Below are 22407 nucleotides of genomic sequence, written 5' to 3' on the forward strand. Positions count from 1 at the left end.
AAGCCCACCTGTGATGCCAGTGAGGCAGGTGTTTTGGGTGGGCGATGCCGTCTTGTTACAGGACCGGGCAGTGATGGTGATGTTGTACAAGGTAGAAAAATTCAAATATGTGACTTCCGTCCTGTACTCAGAGCCGTTCTCCGAGGAGCAGCTCTCCAGGTTCGTCATATTCTCCCAGTCTCCGTGGCTGACCTCCAGCTCGAAGCCTGTGTTGATGCCGAAAGGGCAGGCCCACTTGAGGACCAAGGTTGGCTCTTTGGGGACCACTTCACAGTGGAAGGAGGTTACTGGTGCAGGGTCTGCAAGGCAAGAACAGCACATCATGAGATTCTTGGACTTTTTTTTGTTTTTTTTGCGGTACGCGGGCCTCTCACTGTTGTGGCCTCTCCCATTGCAGAGCACAGGCTCCGGACGTGCAGGCTCAGCGGCCATGGCTCACGGACCCAGCCGCTCCGTGGCATGTGGGATCTTCCCAGACCAGGGCACGAACCCGCGTCCCCTGCATCGGCAGGCGGACTCTCAACCACTGCACCACCAGGGAAGCCCAATTCTTGCACTTTTGCCTTTGCAAATACTGAAACTTGGGGAGCAGGAGGTTCCTGGCCCGTTGGTGATAAGGAGACAGCCATGGAGCATGACAGAAGAGGCAGAGGCTGACCTTGAATAGGGCCTTACTGAACTGTGTGACCTTGGGTCAGTCCCCCAACCGTTCTGAGCCTCAACTGCAGGGCTGTCTCAGGATTAAATGAAACAGTGGCTGTCAGGGTCCAGGCTGGAAGAGCACAGGGCTCCATGAGAGGTAGCGACAATACAGTGGAGGCGGTAGCAACTTCTTCGCCTGCGTCACCTCATTTTGGGGCCCACTTGATAATCCTTCTGGAAGAGGCAGGGTTAATATTGTCCTATTTTGCAGATGAATCAACTGAGGCTTAGAGAGATTAAGCAATTTGCTAAAGATGACATGGCTGGTCAGTGGCGAAGCCAAAACTGGATCTCAGGTTTTCTAAATCCAAGTCCAGCGTGTTTTCTACACATACAACAGGCTAAATAATCAATGGTAAACGGTATCGGTTTCTTCATCTCTAAAATGTGGTGTTATTTGTCTCTACCTATCTGAGGGCCAATAGCGTTTTATTGAGGGCCAACAAAAAACTGATGTAAATGGGAAACTCTGTATTTATGTACCGGGGGTGGGAGGAGTATTATCATTACTTTAATGTTGCAGTGTTTTAAAGCAGGAGAAGGTTGTAGAGAGTCCCCTAGTGCAACGCCCACATTCTCCACCTGAGGCCTGGAAAGGTAACCTGCCCAATGCACACCTACTCCCCCTGTTCCTGTTCCACCCATCCCCACTCATAAAGGCTCATAGATATCCTTCTTTTGCTATAGGCTACAATGATTGTAGCTAAGATAAACATTAGCAATGGAAGCCACCCAAATACCAAAGATCAGAGTCTAGACCTGGTGAATGAAGCTTGAGTTAGCAGAAGGGACTCAAAGCTGCAGGGATCCCTTTAGCCACTCCATGTGAAAACTCAGAGGTCATCAAGGTTCCAGCTCCTACACTACCAGGGAGGCTGATCCGATGAGACCCCTGTTCCCCTTCCAAATCAGCTTAAACACATTTGAATGGCTTCGTCTAAGGAAGGGAGGAAGCAGGTGCAAAGAGGGTAGGGAGTAGGGTGCTACACAGACACAGAGGTGATAAAGGCCCCACGATCGGGCTTCCCTGGTGGTGCAGTGGTTGAGAGTCCGCCCGCCGATGCAGGGGACACGGGTTCGTGCCCCGGTCCGGGAGGATCCCACGTGCTGCGGAGCGGCTGGGCCCGTGAGCCATGGCCGCTGAGCCTGCGCATCCGGAGCCTGTGCTCCGCAACGGGAGAGGCCACAACAGTGAGAGGCCCGCGTACCGCAAAAAACAACAAACAAACAAACAAACAAAATAAAGGCCCCACGATCAAAACTGTCAGCAGAAGTACTCACAGTCGTCCACAAAACATTCCCCGGATTACTCTCTGAAAGTTCCCTCAGTTAAACACAGGGCTCTCCTTCCCTTTAAAAGATCACACCTTTTGCATTGAGACATTCAGGATCAAGAAAGGCAGAAAAGCTGAGCATCCATTTTAACCACATCCTTTCCGTCTTCTTCAGCGTAAAAGCCAAACTATGAGCTACAGGCCCGGACGTCATCCATGCCCTGGCCCATCACCTCTTGCATCTTGGGCCTCAACTCCTCCCCCTCCCCCTCTTGCTCCCATGGATCCACCTCTGCCACCCTGACCTCCTGCTCTTTCTTCAATACAGCAGGCACGCTCCAGGCTCGGCACCCCAGCACTGGCTGCCCCTCTGCCTGTAATGCTCTACGTCCCAACATTCACATGGCCTGCTTTACACCCTTCAAGTCTTTGCTCAAAAGTCACCTTTTCAATGAAGCCTTCCCAAGATAAATATCTCATTTCCCCCGTCCTTGTTTATTCCCCCCTCCTTAGTAATCATCAACTGATAACCTATTTATCTTGTTTATTATGTCTTCCCTACCAGAATAAAAGTTCCAGAAAGGCAGGGACTTGTCTGTGTCCTTTAACAGTGCCTGGCATATAGTAAATGCTCAATACATATCTGTTGAATGAATAAATGATGCGGGCAGCAAGATAGCACTAATAAGCTAATAGGATGCTCAGAGAGCTTGGGGTCTGTTATCACACACCACACAAAAGCTAATCAACTAGAGTTTATTTCAAGAACCTATGTGCAAGGCCAGCATCACACAAGAAGGAGTCCAAGAGGCACGTGGGACTACTCACCTGTACAGAATGACTGCCAGCCAGGTGCCAGTGACTCGGTGACATTCCCCACCTGTGTGAAGATCTCTACGGTGTATGAGGAGCCAGGTGTTAACTCGGTGACTGTAGCGTAGGTGATGCCGACGCCTGTGACTATTGGTGGGGCCTTGCTGGCATTTCCATCCTGCTTCATAAGAAGGCGGTAGGTGTACCTGGAAGAGGCTTCATCAAAGTTCTGCCAGTTTAAGGTTGCTGCTGTGGTGTTGGTCCTTACTTCAATGTTGGACACATTGCTGGGCCCTTAGTTTTTTTTTTTTAAAAAAAAAAAAAGCACGGATTAGCTTGAACCATTTTATTATTTGCATGTAAAAATAGCCAGAAAATTAATTAAATTTAATTTAATAAAAATAGCCTGGCTCCTTTTGGGAAAGAATAAATTAAGCTAATGTTTGCTGGACTCGAAAGATGGAACGCTTCCCAAAAAAGACATTCAGAAAATAATTATACAGATTAAATCTCAAAAGAATGAAAGTTTTTCAGGCTTCTTTTAATAATTTATCTGAAATATATTTTCAAGATATAATTTCTATCTGTTTTTGAAATATGATTAACGAAAGAGAAAAACATATGAAAAAGGCATTATGAACTACCATTTCTATCATATATTCAGGTCAAATATTACCAAAGTACTTCCCTCACTTTTGCATGCAAAGCGCCTCATTTGGGCTGCACCTTCCAATGCCAACATGACAGGGTGACCCTCCTCTAGTCTGTATTCCAGACTAGAGAATGAATAGTCATGTTTTCCATGCTTATGGGATCCCTTTCTGCTTCAGAAGACAATTCCAAGTTCACATGGCTCAGCGCCAAGTGCTCCAAGAGCACAGAAGAACATTTGCTGAGGTCCATGTTTTCAGCTTACACAGTTTCACATTCTACCTGGAGCCCAGAAACACAAGAGCCTCTTATTCCATCATTTAACCAATGCTTACTTCCCATCCTCCAAGTGAAAGGGAGAATACTCCCTTAGGAGGGTGTTCTAAGACACTTACGTGTGTACTGTGCAGTGGAGTTGGGGTTCCCCTGGGAATTGTTCATTTTTGGGAAGATTGTGATGTTATATAAGGTGCCCGGGATCAGGCCCCCGAGAGTGATTGCTTCATGAGAACTATTTGTCTGGTTAGAGCTGTGCTCAGACTGTATCACTACACAGTAGATGTACCCAGTAACATTGTCTGTATTCCGCCACTCCAACTGCATGTCGGTTGTGGTGACATTAACCACACGGATATCAACCACTGCACTGTTGTCTGGTCAGAGGAAAGGAAGAAAAAAGGAAGTCTATTAATGACCATCATAACGTCCAGCTTTATTCCAAAGAGTCTGACAAGAGAACTTGCTCTTTTGCCATCAAACCCTCAAATGAGTTCACACAGGGCAAACTCTAAAACTTAGGTGAGGAACACACACACTCAGTTCTTTCCAGAATTTTGGCTCTTCTGTAACACAGATGAACTTACCAGCTTATCCTATCATTTTCTGGTCTTTTGCTTTTGTCATAGAGATGCCCCCTTCGGGGGTCTTCTGGGGTGGAAATCATGGCCAGTTTCTTGATCTGAGTGCTAGTGACCAGATGGGTATTGTTTGTGAAGATTCATCAAACTCCGCACTTAGGATGTGTGTGCTTTCCAGTATGTGTACTAGATCTCAATAAGTAGGGTTTTTTTTAATCACTCCCTCAAAAGCAAACATCTTTCTATAACATAGACAGGCATACTGAAGAGCAAAACTGAAACAGAGTTGCCACTAAGTGGGAGCATTTGAGGCTGGAGTGACGAAGGGAAAAAGCACACATGCCCTCCACGCTCAGAGCTGGGAGTCAGAAGTTATATCACCCAATGAGTCCTCTGGGTTCTGTACTCGGATCATCTCACCTCTACACACTGAACCAGCTGCAATATGAATGCACAGATCCCAGAAACAACTGGATAACAGGACCTCTTTTCTGCCCTTGCTTACAAAACTTTTCTCTCTTTACCCAGTAACCAAGGTCACCTCTGAAGAGGCCAGTTGAGTAGATAGGGGACAAAAGAGGGGAACATTTTCACTGTAAAACCCTCTGTACTTTTAAAATTTTTGTACCACATGCATGTACTATCTGCTCAAAAATTAATTTTTAAGTAGGTTCTCCTTAAAGGGAGGTAATTGAGAATCTTCTTTCCCTACCACTGGATTCCTGATGTTAAAGGGATTCCACAGACAGAAGGCCATGAAAGGCAGCAGTTTTCTATAAACATAAAAATAGTAGAAATAACCTAAATATTCCATAAAAAGGGAAGGGCTATATATACATTGTGATCTGGCTATAAAATGAAATAGTCTGCAGCCACTAAAAACATGAAAACCATAACAACTACAGGAGGGAAGTTATGATATATATGGAGTTAAAAGAAAAAGTTCAAATACAAAATAAAATAATTCATATAATAATTACAGTGATATAAACTAAATATATGACCATGGACACAGATAGAAAAGGAATTCAGTTGGGTTAGAAGAGTGGAGTTATTTTTGTTTCCCTGCCTTTTTGTGATAGTAAAATACACACAACATAATATTTATCATTTTAACCATTTGTAAGTGTACAACTCAGTAGCATTAAATACATTCACAATGTTGTGTCACCATCACCATCATCTGTACCCAAAACATTTCATCATCCCCAACACGAACTCTGTTCCCATGAAGCAACAACCCTCATTCTTCCCTCCTCCCAGCCCCTCTCTTCTACCGTCTGTCTCTGTGAACATGCCTATTCTAGGCATCTCATATAAGTGGATTCATACGGTAGTTGTCCTTCTATGTCCAGCTTTTTTCACTTAGCATAATGTTTTCAAGATTTATCCACACTCTAGCATGTCTCAGTACTTCATTCCTTTTTATGGCTACATAATATTCTATCATATGGATATACCACATCTTGTCTATCCATTCCTCTGTTGATGGACACTTGGTTGCCTCCACCTTTTAGCTATCGTGAATCATGCTCCTATGAACATTGGTGTAGAGATAACTGTTCAAGGCCCTGCTTTCAATTCCTTTGGAAATATATATACATGTAGGAGTGGAATTGCTGGGTCATACGGTATTTGTTTCCCTTTTTCAAAATTGCCTTTAATGCTGTTACATTTATTCTCCCCAATAATAATGAACATTGGTCAAGAATAGAATGGTAATGCCCTAAGAGTCTAGTGCCTTATTACAACTCTTCTTGATTTCCATTCAACCGGACAATTACAGGCAATAGTACAAGAGATGCCTTCTCCTTATGAATAGGCTTAAATTACTTTTGCAGCTGCACCATATCAAAGTGCAGTCCACACTCTGGTTAAGACCTCAGTCTTCAAAGTCAGACAGAGGCCAGTTCACTACCTTGCCACCCTGGGCCAGTTACTTAAGTTCACAGAGTCCCCATTTCCTACTCTATAAAATAGAGATGATAATAATCCCTACCTCATGGAGTTGTGTTCAAAATGTTTAAATACAGGATGACAGCCCAGCCATTTGTAGACCCCTAGTACATTATGTTATTATTACATTAAATTCTGGCCGTTGGCAAGTCATACAATATCAAAGGGACCCCACAATGGTGATGCCTTTACCATTAGCAACATTCTCGAAAAGAAAGAAAAAAATATATGTTGATACTACGACCCTACCTCAAAAGTCTAATCTGAAATTCAGACTTGAAAAGGAATTACTGCACTTCATCTGAGGGATGCATTTTAGCAGTCCCCATATTTTGGAAGTAGATCTTCCTAGTAGCTATCAGTGCCTAACCCAACCAACAGAGTTGAAGAAACCTACACAAGGAGAATCCCAAGAGTCCAAATGACTTCACACGTGGCTCAAGGAATATCAGTCTCATTTCTTTATTCCTCCCTTCTGTGGAAAAGATTTCAATTCCCTGGCAATCAAAGATCAGGGAATACTGTATGTTTTCCAAGCTTTCCCAAAGATTTCATTTCAAATTTTAAAAACAATAATGAGCAATAGTTTTCACGAAGTATTTTTATCAATATCAATAGGCCTCATAGAACTAACAAAACTACTGTATCACAATGTTGTTTATGAAAGACTATACATAACCTACCTGTCCAACAATAGGGGAGTAGTTAAATATTTATAAACTTTAGGGTTTCAGGACCCCTTTATCTTCTTAAAACTTATTAAGGCTCTCAGAGAATTTTTATTTATTTAGGTTACATTTATGTATGCTGTAATAGAAAATTTTTAATGGGGAAAATATTTAAAACATAAGAATACACAAGCATGCATTCCATTAGCCAACAGAAAAATGATCTCATCCCATGTCATAGAGCATCTAGAAAACTCCACTGTACACTCATCATGAGAGAATGAGAGTGAAGAAGCCAAATAGCATTCCAATATTATTATGATAATAATACCTCACAGGGCTTCCCTGGCGGTTCAGTGGTTAAGAATCTGCCTCCCAGTGCAGGCGACACAGGTTCGAGCCCTGGTCCGGGAAGATCCCACGTGCCACGGAGCAACTAAGCCTGTGTGCCACAACTACTGAGCCTGCGCTCTAGAGCCCGAGAGCCACAACTACTGAAGCCCATGTGCCTAGAGTCCGTGCTCCGCAACAAGAGAAGCCACTGCAATGAGAAGCCCGCACACCGCAACAAAGAGTAGCCCCTGCTCACCACAACTAGAGAAAGCCCGCAAGCAGCAACAGAGACCCCACGCAGCCAAAAATAAATAAATAAAATAAATAAATTCTTAAAAATAATAATACCTTACAGACCCCCTTGAAAGAATCTAGGGGACTCCCAGAGATCCCTGGACCACACTTTGAGAACCACTGATCTAACCAAGGGGTCAGCGAACTTTTTCCATATGGACCACAGAGTAAATATTTTAGGTTTTGCAGGCCATTTATTCTCTGTGGCAACTACTCATTTCTAGCACAAAAGAAGCCATAGACTTTATATAAAGAAATGAGCATGGTTGTGTTCCAATAAAACTTAATTCTCTATAAAAAAACAGGCAGTGGGCCAGATTTGGTCCATGGGCCATTTTTATCTGCTGACTCCTGATTTAGACAATGGAATGTCAGGCAGGTATTAAAATTACCCTGCAGAGAAGGAAAGAAATCATAAAGATCAAATCAGAAATAAATGAAAAAGAAATTAAGGAAACGATGGCAAAGATCAATAAAACTAAAAGCTGGTTCTTTGAGAAGATAAACAAAATTGATAAACCATTAGCCAGACTCATCAAGAAAAGAAGGGAGAAGACACAAATCAATAGAATTAGAAATGAAAAAGGAGAAGTAACAACTGACACTGCAGAAATACAAAGGATCATGAGAGATTACTACAAGCAGCTATATGCCAATAAAATGGACAACCTGGAAGAAATGGACAAATTCTTAGAAATGCACAACCTTCCGAGACTGAACCAGGAAGAAACAGAAAATATGAACAGACCAATCACAAGCACTGAAATTCAAACTGTGATTAAAAATCTTCCAACAAACAAAAGCCCAGGACCAGATGGCTTCACAGGCGAATGCCATTAAACATTTAGAGAAGAGCTAACACCTATCCTTCTCAAACTCTTCCAAAATATAGCAGAGGGAGGAACACTCCCAAACCCATTCTACGAGGCCACCATCACCCTGATACCAAAACCAGACAAGGATGTCACAAAGAAAGAAAACTACAGGCCAATATCCCTGATGAACATAGATGCAAAAATCCTCAACAAAATACTAGCAAAAGAGTCCAACAGCACATTAAAAGGATCATACAACATGTTCAAGTGGGGTTTATTCCAGGAATGCAAGGATTCTTCAATATACACAAATCAGTCAACGTGATACACCATAATAACAACTGAAGGAGAAAACCTATATGATCATCTCAATAGATGCAGAGAAAGCTTTCGACAAAATTCAACACCCATTTATGATAAAAATCCTGCAGAAAGTAGGCATAGAGGGAACTTTCCTCAACATAATAAAGGCGATATATGACAAACCCACAGCCAACATTGTCCTCAATGGTGAAAAACTGAAAGCATTTCCACTAAGATCAGGAACAAGACTAGGTTGCCCACTCTCACCACTCTTATTCAACATAGTTTTGGAAGTCCTAGCCACAGCAATCAGAGAAGAAAAAGAAATAAAAGGAATTCAAATCAGAAAAGAAGAAGTAAAGCTGTCACTGTTTGCAGATGACATGATACTATACATAGAGAATCCTAAAGATGCTACCAGAAAACTACTAGAGCTAATCAATGAATTGGTAAAGTAGCAGGATATAAAATTAATGCACAGAAATCTCTTGCATTCCTATGCACTAATGATGAAAAATCTGAAAGTGAAATTACGAATAGATGGAGAGATATACCATGTTCTTGGATTGGAAGAATCAACATTGTGAAAATGACTATACTACCCAAAGCAATCTACAGATTCAACGCAATCCCTATCAAACTACCACTGGCATTTTTCACAGAACTAGAGCAAAAAATTTCACAATTTGTATGGAAATACAAAAGACCCCAAATAGCCAAAGCAATCTTGAGAAAGAAAAACGGAGCTGGAGGAATCAGGCTCCCTGACTTCAGACAAAGCAACAGTAATCAAGACAGTATGGTACTGGCACAAAAACAGAAATATAGAGCAATGGAAAAGGATAGAAAGCCCAGAGATAAACCCACGCACATATGGTCGCCTTATCTTTGATAAAGGAGGCAAGAATATACAGTGGAGAAAAGACAGCCTCTTCAATAAGTGGTGCTGGGAAAACCGGACAGCTACATGTAAAAGAATGAAATTAGAACACTCCCTAACACCATACACAAAAATAAACTCAAAATGGATTAAAGACCTAAATGTAAGGCCAGACACTATCAAACTCTTAGAGGAAAACGTAGGCAGAACACTCTATGACATAAATCACAGCAAGATCCTTTTTGACCCACCTCTTAGAGAAATGGAAATAAAAACAAAAATAAATAAATGGGACCTAATGAAACTTAAAAGGTTTTACACAGACAAGGAAACCATAAACAAGGAGAGAAGACAACCCTCAGAATGGAAGAAAATATTTGCAAATGAAGCAACTGACAAAGGATTAATCTCCAAAAGTTACAAGCAGCTCATGCAGCTCAGTATCAAAAAAACACACAACCCAATCCAAAAATGGGCAGAAGACCTGAATAGACATTTCTCCAAAGAAGATATACAGATTGCCAACAAACACACGAAAGAATGCTCAACATCATTAATCTTTAGAGAAATGCAAATCAAAACTACAGTGAGATATCACCTCACACCAGTCAGAATGGCCATCATCAAAAAATCTACAAACAATAATTGCTGGAGAGGGTGTGGAGAAAAGGGAACCCTCTTGCACTGTTGCTGGGAATGTAAATTGATACAGCCACTATGGAGAACAGTATGGAGGTTCCTTAAAAAACTAAAAATGGAACTACCATATGATCCAGCAATCCCACTACTGGGCATGTGCCCTGAGAAAACCATAATTCAAGAAGAGTCAGGTACCAAAATGTTCATTGCAGCTCTATGTACAATAGCCAGGACATGGAAGCAACCTAAGTGTCCATCAACAGATGAATGGATAAAGAAGATGTGGCACGTATATACAATGGAATATTACTCATCCATAAAAAGAAACAAAATTGAGTTATTTGTAGTGAGGTGGATAGACCTAGTGTCTGTCATACAGAGTGAAGTAAGTCAGAAAGAGAAAAACAAATACCATATGCTAACACATATATATGAAATCTAAAAAAAAAAAAAAACAATGGTCATGAAGAACCTAGGGGCAAGATGGGAACAACGACACAGACCTACAGAGAATGGACTTGAGGATACGGGGTGGGGGAAGGGTAACCTGGGACAAAGTGAGAGAGTGGCATGGACATATATACCCTACCAAACGTAAAACAGATAGCTAGTGGGAAACAGCCACATAGCACAGGGAGATCAGCTCGGTGCTTTGTGACCATCTAGAGGGGTGGGATAGGGAGGGTGGGAGGGAGGGAGACACAAGAGGGAAGAGATATGGGGACATATGTATAACTGATTCACTTTGTTATAAAGCAAAAATTAACACACCATTGTAAAGGAATTATACTCCAATGAAGATGTTTAATAAAGAAAAAAAATTACCCTGCAGAAATATTCATGCTAATAGGGAAGAATAGTCATAATAAACTCGAAATGAAAAAAAGCAGATAACACATGTACAGGATTTTAATATTTGTTAAAATATACATACACACCTTTCTATACCTTAAAATTCTAAAACATCACGCATCAAAAGCTATTAGTTATTATCTTTGGTTGTTGGTTTACATGTGATTTTTCTTTTTGCTTGTCTGTATTTTATATAATGAATATGCATTGCTGTCATTATAAACTTGTTAAAAAGTTTTTCTTAGATAATTAAAAGAAAAGCAATATTTGGAAAATTTGACATTTATAAATTATACTGATTTCCCTTAAGAAACATGACTGTTTCGCAGAAAATACAACCTATTTGCTTACCAGTTGTACCGTAAACTGTTTGGGAATCCCCTTTAGTCCCATCTGGTCCTTGTGGAAATATGTCAAAACGATACTTGGTTCCAGGGGATAAGCCCTCAATGACAATACTTTGTTTGGTGGTTGTTTGAATTACTCCAACTTCATCCCGTGTGATATGTATCTCAAAGGAATTAGAGTCATTGCTATTCCATGCTAAGCCAATTTCCCTTGTGTTGACACTTGTCACTCGGAAGTCAGAAACTGGACAGGGGGCTGTGGGTAGAAAGTAAATGACTAGATTAAGAATCTATTTCTCCAGAAGACAAGGGTGACTGAACCTCACAAAATATTTACAATGAGATTAAACGTACACTTGGGACACCCAACCTCTCTTTTTCTCTTTTTTGTATTATCACCTACAACACAAGCCCCTCAGAAACTCATGTTTCTAACCAACAAGAGAACACTTGGCCACAGGAGTGCAGAAACTGGTGTTTAAGTTGTACAAAGTCATTCAAAGGAAATGAGAAGAGGCGTAAATTCTCATGGGTCAAGGGCTCAGGCACTGGAGGACCTTGGCCACTGCTGGCTGCCTATGTTGTATACATTACTTAGCCTTCCAGAGTCTCTGTTTAAGGAAGTGCAGCAGAGGCTGCTGTTGACCCCCAAAATCCATTCCCCCCTCCGTTTTCCTTCATCATACACCCCCAGATTCGTAGCAGTGTACATGGCTATTGGAAAGAAAAACTACATTTCCCAGCCTCCCTTGCTACTAGGCTAGGTTCTGGCCAATGGGATGTGAGTATAAGGACCATATGGCTCCCAAGAAGCATCCTTAAAGGATGGAGCGTTACCTTTTATCCTTCCTGCTTCTTGTAACTGGAATGTGGATGTGATGCCTGCAGCTCAGGCTGCCCGGCTATAGGACCAACAATGTGGCAGTGGCTGCAGCTTCCTGATGCCAGGATGGCGGCTCAGTACATTCCTGGAGCCAACAACTACAGCCAGGGCTGCTGACAGTGACACAGTTGGGGACTCCCTGGATGGGGAGTTCTGCACCCTTAGGCTGGGAGTCATTTCTGGATCCCAGCCTAGAGCTGCACCCCACATGTTATGAGTTGAATTGTGTCCCCCCAAAATTCATATGTTGAAGTCCTAACCATCAGTACCTCAGAATCTGACTATATTTGGAGGTAGGATTTTTAAAGAGGTGATTAAGGTAAAATGAGGCCATTAAGGTGGGCCCTAATCCAATCCATTATGACTAGTATCCTTATTAGATTAGAGGGAACTATATTCAATATCCTGTGATAAACCATAATGGAAAAGAAGATGAAAAAGAATATATTTATGTATAACTAAATCACTTTGCTGTACAGCAGAAATTAAACACAACATTGTAAATCAACTATACTTCAATAAAATTTAAAAAAAAGAGAGATTAGGACACAGACATGCACAGACCAAAGGAGAATCATGTGAAGACACAGGGAGAAGCCGGCCATTACAAAGCCAGGAAGGGAGGTCTCAGAAGAAACCAAGCCTGAATCACCTGATCTCAGACTTCTTGCCTCCAGAACTGTGAGAGAGTCGATTTCTATTGTTTAAGCCTCCCAATCTGCCGTACTTTTATGGCAGTCCTAGCAAACTAACACACCAGCACTTCCAATGATTCTATAAACCCTCAGTTCCCAAGGTAAGATCCTCTTCAGCTTAACATAGCTCATGGTTTCTGTTTCTTGCAACTGAGCGGTAGCTAACCATCCCATCCTACCTAGCATTGGGCTTCTTTTATAATGAGAGAGAAATAAACTCCTGTCTCGGATACTTGGGGAATTTGTTACTCACAATGAACCTGATCCTAACTAATAGAGAGATTAAACAGTAAAAAAAAAAAAGTAAAAGGTAAAGAAAAGAAAAGCAGATTTCATTTACTCCAAAGACCCAGTCAGAAGACATTTGTAAGAATGCCTAAGGTGTGCTTCTTGGAAAGCAACAGACACTCGAATAAAGTATTCCGGTGGGATGAGCCCTGGATCCAGAGCCAGGCACCCCTGGGTCCAAGTCCCTGCCCTGCTGCTTACCAGCTCTGTGGTCTTGGGCAAACACTTCAGCTGTGCTGAGCTATAGTCTTTTCATCTGTAAGACAGGGATCCTAACACCTACCGTGAAGACCACTACAATACATGTAAAGCTCGTGGCGCAGTGCAATACCGATATTACTATATTATTACATTACTACTCTACTGGCACGCCATTATTGTTTTAATTATTGGACCGTCCTTGGAACAGAATGGTTTTTATCTGCTGCCTAACGTCTTGTCTTGAAGAGACAGCTGGATCAGAAGAAAGAAAAGACAAGACATAGCTGTGTCCTATTTCCTTATAACGTCAGCATCCAAAGGACAAAGGGACATGAATAACCAGGTTCTTTTTGTCTCCATGTATCAACTTGCTCCCTGTCGCTAGCACACTAGAATGGCTGTCACCAGCACAGGCTGGAGCTGAGACAGCCCAGCTGTCTGATCCCACCTCTGACACTCACAAGGTTTGACACCTGTCCATAGCATCTCTCTCGGCCTTGGCTTCCTCATCCATAAAATGAGGCCAGTGCCATGTCACAGATTTGTGAACATTAAATGAGACCGTGCAAGGAGAGCCCGTCACACGATGCTGGGCGTGTGGGCAGGGTCAATCAGTGGTCACCGTCATAAGATCACATATCCTGAAGGTGGTAAGGGTCCCTGTGGACCCACAAGGTGAGCTGTGCTTTCCTCAAGGGCAGGAACACAATTTGTCTTGTATCTGCACCTGGTGCATAGCAGGCAGGCAAGAAAGGTTAGCAAAGCAATGAGTGGACTCACGGGTGTACACCTGGAGAAAGCCCGGTATGCCCGCAGAACCGTTGTCAGGGAAAGGCCACACTGTGATGTTGTATAACGTGCTCGAGTTGAGTGGGGTGATGACGGCACGAGTCTCATGGACAGTGAGATTGAAGGGATCTGTCTCGCCAGCAACTTGTATCTTGTAGGTATAGACAGAAGATGGCTCATTCTCATTGATTTTCCAGGTCAGGGTAAAGCTTGTGGCACTGATGTTCACAGCTTCGATGTCAAACACCTGACTGGAATCTGCAAAGACACAAGAGGAGTTAACAACCACCAGAATGGCCAAGGCAGACAGAAAGAGACAGAGAGAGGGAGAGATGCTGTCATCAAGGAACGTCATCTAATCTAAGAAACACTCTTAGCGATTCTTCCTTCCTACTCTACACCATTTAACGCAACATACCTGAGTGTAGGGCGGTCCCAGCAAAAGTCAGGCAGCATCTTCAGTGAAGAAAACAACCTGGCCAATTGCAACTGCATAGTTACTCTACGCTCTTCTTGTGAGCTGACGCTTAGAGATGCAACAGACTCCTCAAACAACAACATGGACTCTACACATGCCCCCCTAGGTGCTGGGTGACCCCAAAAGGTCTCAAGCATGCACCCATCCAAGAATGAACACTATACTCTACATGATCAAGTAAAGATCACAGACTTTCACGTGAGGCAGGTCTGGGTTCCAAGGTCAGCTCTACTTGAACAGGCAGGTGGATCTTAGGAAAATCACCGAGCTCAGTTTCCTCATCTATAAAGTCAGGATAATAATCCTAACTCAACAAAAGGTAACACAAGAGGGCTAGTTATTCACCACTTGCCCACCCCACTCTCCCAATCCACCCTCTGTCCTTCTCCTGCCTGCTCTGTGCCCCGGGGAGGCTGAGCCCTGTACCTTGCATCACTGGTGCACGGGTGGGGGGTAGAGACTCTACCAGGTGGCCTGGGACCAGGTTCCACCAGTGAGCGATAGGGGCAGGCTACTGGGGGGCTGGAGGAGAAAGCAGCTGGGAGTCTTTCTCCTCACTGCCTCCTGCTCTGGGTCACCTGTTCTGACATAACTGTGTGCTCCACTGCCCCAGCCCTCGCTCGGCTCCAGAAACACCATCTCCTCCCCCTTACTCTTCAGCTTTGGACGTAATTTCCTATCATGACTAGTCTCAGGCGTCTCAACATCCTCTGATGGTGTCCTTAACTCCATCCCACCTAATTAGTCACTTGAAAAGTGCCTGGTACCACACATGTATGTGTATCTGTGTGTATGTGTGTGTGTGTGTACACATGAGTATACACACACATATACATACACACACAACATAGAGAGGGTTAAGGCTATAATATAATTATTATAGTAGTATATATTATATAATATTATTATTATTTATTAAACACTAGGACAGTCAACACCAACCAGACTTTGTGTATATCCACATGACCAAAAGCCAAAAATGCAATCACTATTACTTTAATTCCACTCAAATCACTTTAAAAAGCAGGGAACCCCAGGTCCACACTAATCCACAGGCCGCTTTTAGCAGGATCAGGCAAAAAGGCCCTCCTCTGGATGGCTCTGCCCTGGGGTGTGTGGCTTGGTGAAAGACCCAGAGACTAGATTCCAGCCCCACTCACCTCCCTGCACAAGCATCTTGTATGTAGGACAGCCCCACCACTGTCAATGGCACCCCTGGAGGAGTCCCTTCCCCCCATTCCTCCCCCAGCCAAAAATTGCCCCCAGGTGTCCTATAGCACATCCTCCCAGCCCCTCCAAAAGAGAGAGCAGCTCTCAAAACACACATATACCATCTCTCTAGGAAATGAATCAACCCCTCCAGAATCATCAGAGTCCCTGAGACGTTACCTAGTCCCAGTGCCTCTCCACTTTTGTACCTCAGCGTCCATCATCTGCACTTTCACTCATGACGTTGCCTCAGCTGACACATCCTCCGCTTCCTCTCCATTTATCCAAATCCTATCCTCCCTTCAAAGAAAGTTCAGATCCTCCCTGTAGAAGAGGCCTTCCTTTGGGATTTAATATTAAAATCAGGCTCCAGCCTTCCCATGTCCACAGCACTTAGTGGGCAACTACAGTGCACAGTGACCATGGGCTGCCTATGCAGCACCCAAGTCCCTCTTCCCCTCGTAGGGAGGAAGTGCCGATCACCCATGTGGAAGCTGGAGGGACAGCGGTTCCCCTCCCCAGCACAGCCATCTAGAAAGCAACAGGACACCCTCCCCACCCTAGGATCCTGAGGGAGTGTCACCAGCTCCAGCATGGACCAGCCCCCCAGAGTTCCCTGGATGCTCGACTGTTTTCTGTCCTTGGTCCTCCAGCCTCCATCCTTACTCCCTCCATTCTATGGATCTATGACAGCCTTTCAGAACAGATATATTTTGGGGGTTTGTTTGTTTGTTTGTTTTAATTTTTATTGGAGTATATCTGACTTACAAATATGATGGTGGTGTTAGCTTCTACTGTACAGAAAAGAGACTGTCGTATATAGAATAGAGATATCGTTGGATAAGATAACCCGAGTCGGTCTGTGTTGCCTGCAAGCAAGCCCCCAACAGCTGCAAGGCTACAGCATTTGTTCCTGAACCCACAGAGCCTGACCGTGTGCTTTCCCATATATGTTTGCCTTGATTCCCCATCTATACTGCAATTCCCTGAGGGCAGGAACCATTCTTTACCCCCTCATCAGCACCAATCCAAAAAGTCTCTAGAACTGTTCAATTTACAGAGTGGCAGTGCGGACAAATCATAGGTAGAAAGAAGCAACGTGCATGTCAGCAAGTATCATAGGAAGGTCAGCATGCCTTCCAAGTTCAGGCCAAAACAGGAAACTCATTTTCTTCTCTCAAGGGGAAAATACTTAACCAACATGGACAAAATGAATACCAAGTTACAAGAGAAAAACATCATGCCAGTTTGTCTCGTTGGCCAGCATGCAGAGCTATGAAAGAAAGAATGAGGTAGCCCCTGGCATCTGCACATGGTAGCTGTGCAAGGAAATGAGCAGCTACGCTGTAATGAGCTCAAGGAAAGAAGGGTCTTGGCCACAGAGTTAAGAAGAAACTCACTGGATCTGCTCTGTCCAAAACCTCTTCCAGAAAACTCTCTCCCGCAACAAAACTACTTATGAAGCAAGAGATAACTCGGAACCAGAATCACAGAAGACAAACACTGTGCTAGAAAACTCTGGCTGAAGCCACTCTACAAAATTCAACATACTTGTTTTAAACTCTGTGGCGCGGGGCTGTCCTTCGGCACCATTCGCTGCTCGAGGATAAACAGTGGCCTTGTACTGTGTGTCAGACTTTAACCCAAAAAGCAGGACTTCCGTGGTGTCTTGGGGCAGAGAAGGGTCAGAGAACGGGGGTGCAGGTTCAAGTCCATATTTGTACCCAGGGGCAGTGGGGCTCCCGAGTGGCTGCAGAAAGCGGTCTGTGTTGCTGGCATCTGTTTCAAACACAAAAGGCAAAGACATTACCTGCGACAGAAGTGCATCCCTGTCTTCCGTCAGCGCCGGTGCCCTCCCCACCGTAAGACGACACATCAGACAGTACCCACAGCTGGGACTCCACAAACACCTGTTCCCTTCCTCCCCCAGAGATACACATGCTCCTGAAAGGGCCCTGATTTGGGGGTTTGGTGAGGTTTTTTGCCTTTTCTTTTTTTTAATTGGGGTATAGTTGTTTTACAGTGTTGTGTTAGTTTCTGCTGTACTACAAAGTGAAACAGCTGTATGTATACATGCATCCCCTCCCTCTTGGGCCTCCCTCCCACCCCCCTCATCCCACCCATCTATGTCACCACAGAGCACGGAGCTGAGTCCTCTGCGCTATACAGCAGGTTGCCACTAGCTATCTGTTTTACACATGGTAGTGTATATATGTCAATCCCAATCTCCCAGTTCATGCCACCCCCTCTTCCCCTCCACCGTGTCCGCACGTTCGTTCTCTGTGAAAGGGTCCTGATTTGGGGCAGGTATTGCACTTTGCCCTTTTAGCCCAGGTAGCACCGCAGATATCTGTGCTTCTCTCTCCAACTCAGCGATTTGCATCTCTTCCCAGCTTCCTTCAAGAAACCATCGTCTCCCACCCAACTCCAAACATGGATTTCCAGGACAACCTCATGCTTCACACTTGGCTAAGCAGAGCCCACTCAAGGAATTCTTTCCCTGGACCAGTCCCCTGCTGAGAGAGGGTGAAACAAGCAGAACCGCTGAACCAGGGGAAAGCTGGTAAAAAGAAAGAAGCAGGAAGGAGAGACAAGAGTCACCTCCTCTCCTCCTTCAAGGCCTTGCTGCCCCTGGTGGGGAATTATACACGAGCCAAGCAGTTGCTCTCTTAGTCTAAGCTATTTCAAGTCTGATTCTGTCACCTGTCATCAAGAATTCTGACACCTACTCTGTACATCTGTTTCCTTATGTGTAAAATGGGGATTGAGTACTTGTTCTCAATTCACAGGGTTACCCCTGAAAATTCTATGAAGTCTGCAAATGACTACTCCACTGTCAATGCAGAAGAACCTGCTAGATCTGCCTGATAAGCAGCCCTTTTCTCAATGGATGCGGTTAAGTTCCTCCGGCGGGCCTACTTGGGTTAACACATCTGTTGTCTATCCAACCGAAAGTCTGTTTGTTTGTTTGTTTGTTTTTGCGGTACGCAGGCCTCTCACTGTCGTGGCCTCTCCCGTTGCGGAGCACAGGCTCTGGACGCGCAGGCTCAGTGGCCATGGCTCATGGGCCCAGCCGCTCTGTGGCATGTGGGATCTTCCCGGACCGGGACACGAACCCGCGTCCCCTGCATCGGCAGGTGGACTCTCAGCCACTGCGCCACCAGGGAAGTCCCCCAACCGAAAGTTTAAGAAGCTAAAGGGCCCAGCTACTTTCCTGGATGCCAGGCTCCAAAAAGTTTCAACACCCACTGTGCTGACCTGTAAAATAAGAACATTTTCCCCTCCTTCCTCACACACTCGTGGAGGTCAAACTAAAATGTGGAGAAGACCTCTATAAATTCTAAACTCCGTACAAATTATAAGAACAATTTTTCTTAACTATAAGTTACTGAAAGTCAAAACCAGCAAGGCAGATCAGAAGCCCACTTTTGTAACTCACCTAAGCTATTTTCTGTAACCAGAGGGTCACTCTGTGACTTATTTGAAAGATACAGGGTGACGTTTTTTTGAACCCCTGGCTTCAGGTCTGAAATATTGAGTGCTAAGTTTTGAGTCGACTCCTGGCTTCCTTCAAGGAACATCCGGCAGGTGTCAGTGATGTTATCATTCTTCCAGGTAAGAGCAACGTGCGTCACACCCACGAAGACAACACGAAGACCAGAAACTGGATGAGGCTCTATTTTAAAAACACACAGTGGGCACTGATGGAATAAGATACTTGTAGTCACCTTTCATTAAGAATGACTGGGGACATTGATGTTTCAATGTGACCCACTCAAAATACTTCCATTATATCAGAGTCCAGTGCAGCTCCATCATTTCACAGCAGGGAGAAAACTTATCATTATGCAGAAAAAAAAGGAGAAAAGCATAAACCTTAAGGCCATAATTTTTTAGGAGCTGAACTGTTCTCCATGACAGTTAATTCCAACAGTGATCTGATACTCTTCTAAATTGCCCTTTTGAACAGCAGCATTTAATATTTGTTTTAGATATCAGGAATAAGCATCAAAAAAAGTGATCATTTGCTACATCTAAAGGTCTCAATTCCAGATAATACAAATAATATTTCACAGTATCAAGACATTTCAACGAAGACCCTCTTCCCTGTATTCCAACCCCAAGGGAAATTTTCAGAACATTTCCAGTCTCTATTATCCCCCCTCCGTTCTTTCTATCACTTTATTTGACTGGTTGTGACATAACCAAACCATTTTGGCCAAGATGACATCCACTCCCTTCAATCTTGAGATAAGAACATGGAGATCCAGAACAGCAGGGTGACTTGCTCAAGAATGCACACTACTTGTAGCACCAGGGAAACTAGAGCCCAGGGCTCCAGCTTTAAGCATATATTGATACAAGCACAGGCAGCACTGCAGACAGTTCCACAACCCTGCTTGAGGTGGCTGAACTCAAAGACACTGGCCTGGACGACTGCAAGGCACCATCCAGCTCTGAGGCGAGCTGGTCCATTCTGCAATTCTGTTCTTCACATCAAATGTTTCTGATGCAAAGATTTCTACATCGGGTCACACGTTTCTTTAAAAAAGACACGTGCAGAGGCTTCCCTGGTGGCGCAGTGGTTGAGAGTCCGCCGGCCGATGCAGGGGACACGGGTTCGTGCCCCGGTCCGGGAAGATCCCACATGCCGCGGAGCGGCTGGGCCCGTGAGCCATGGCCGCTGAGCCTGCGCGTCCGGAGCCTGTGCTCCGCAACGGGAGAGGCCACAGCAGTGAGAGGCCCGCGTACCGCAAAAAAAAAAAAAAAAAAAAAAGACACGCGCGACACAAATAAAGCAGCCATCTCAATGATCTGGGTAACTGTTATGAACACCACTGTACCACAGCGCTCTGGAATCGGGCTGCTGGGTTCCCACTACATGATGGCTCAATAACTCTGGGAGCTCAGAAGAAACTTAACTTCTCGGCATTATCATTTCTTCCACTGTAGCCCTCAGGGTTACTGTGAGGACACCCTGATGTATTAAGGACAGCTAAGCACATGGTATGTGCTCAGTAAACAGTAGCTGATAAACACAGCCTTGACCTTGGGGGCTTTAAGGTGGAGTGAGGATCCTTGGTTCTTGGGCTGCGGGCTTCTGGCCACCTGTCCACCTCCCCTTTCCTATAGTCACCAATTCTGTATCACATTGCTCCATCAGCATTTCTAAATTCTGTCTTCTTCTTCCTCCTTAATTCTCTTCTATCTCCTCTCTGCCCTCTCCTTCTTTTCCTCTCTCTCTCACAATACAGCAAATCTTTACTGTGGGTTTCTGTTTTCTCTAAAACTGTGCTGAGAACCTCCAGGAGGTTTTTGAAGGTACCTGTGACACTGCATCCCTGTAGCTCCTCTCTCTTCAGTTCTTTTTACTTACTGGGCATCTGGGCAAGATTTTATTTAAGGAAATAGTTTCCAGGTTTAAAAAAAAAAAAATGTTGAAAACCACTGGTTTAGCGTTGGCCTGCTCCGTGTGCAGAAGGCGCTGTGCCAGGCGGTCACTTCACACCATGGGCTCAGGAGGTCAGCTTTCCACAGCCTTCACCAGCCAATGAGAGCACACCCGACACAGAGTGCGATCAGAAAACCAACACAGGACCTCTTTTTTAAATTGTGTATTCTTCTCAGCTTAAAAAGAGCGTCTCATCTGTTTTTTATATTTTTGGTTCTTTTCAGCTAAAAAAAAAAAAAAGCTAAATTTGCAGCTGTAACAGGTGGCTCAGGGTACTGACATCTAAACTAAAGAAAAATCTAAGCTTAATAAGAGTCCCTGGACTCTTATTTCATTTGAAGCACATACTCCTCTATAAAGTATATCAAACTTGCATGCCCAACAGAAGTTCCCAGGAATATAAATATAGCATCAACTTCCCTGGGGAGATTAAAAGAAGCCTAGTAATTACCAACACCATCAAGACACGTTTCTTTTTCTTTTTTTTTTTCAATCAATTAATTAATTAATGGCTGTGTTGGGTCTTCGTTGCTGTGGGCAGACTTTCTTTAGTTGCAGCAAGCGGGGGCTACTCTTCGTTGCGGTGTGCGAGCTTCAGTAGTTGTGGCGTGCGGGCTCTAGAGCGCAGGCTCAGCAGTTGTGGCACACGGGCTTAGTTGCTCCGCGGCATGTGGGAACTTCCCAGACCAGGGCTCAAACCCGTGTCCCCTGCCTTCGCAGGCAGATTCTTAACCACCGCGCCACCAGGGAAGCCCAAGACATATTTCTAACAGGTCTCCGTTCCCAAGTCCTAGCAGAAAAGTAAGTATTAATCAATAATAATGAAAACAATTTTAAACCAAACAGTTGGAAGTAGCTAAAATATCCCAAAACACACAGGACCTTAATACTGAGTGATCCTGTCACCTGAACTCCCGGGCTGGAAACAATACAGAATCTTTTCTCGTCTTCCACAGTTAATGAAAATCAATCTCTTTCCAGCAGGCAACTTGAATGGGCAAGGCTCTAGGAAACAGGACAAGAAGGAT

General features: G+C 44.0%; 1 protein-coding gene across 1 annotated transcript in view; it reads right to left on the reverse strand.

The window, feature by feature from the left end:
• The window catches only part of PTPRJ (protein tyrosine phosphatase receptor type J), a 169442-nt gene that overhangs the window by 29340 nt on the left and 117695 nt on the right, over positions 1-22407 (reverse strand). Inside the window, exons 5-11 of the mRNA XM_030864402.3 lie at positions 19367-19603; positions 17479-17706; positions 14232-14498; positions 11389-11640; positions 3836-4093; positions 2805-3083; positions 9-299 (exon numbers count right to left, since the gene is read on the reverse strand). Of these exons, the coding sequence (XP_030720262.2) occupies positions 9-299; positions 2805-3083; positions 3836-4093; positions 11389-11640; positions 14232-14498; positions 17479-17706; positions 19367-19603 (1812 nt within the window). The remainder of the gene's footprint in view (positions 1-8; positions 300-2804; positions 3084-3835; positions 4094-11388; positions 11641-14231; positions 14499-17478; positions 17707-19366; positions 19604-22407) is intronic.

Source organism: Globicephala melas, chromosome 8 (assembly GCF_963455315.2).
Source record: "Globicephala melas chromosome 8, mGloMel1.2, whole genome shotgun sequence".
Taxonomy (NCBI): domain Eukaryota; kingdom Metazoa; phylum Chordata; class Mammalia; order Artiodactyla; family Delphinidae; genus Globicephala; species Globicephala melas.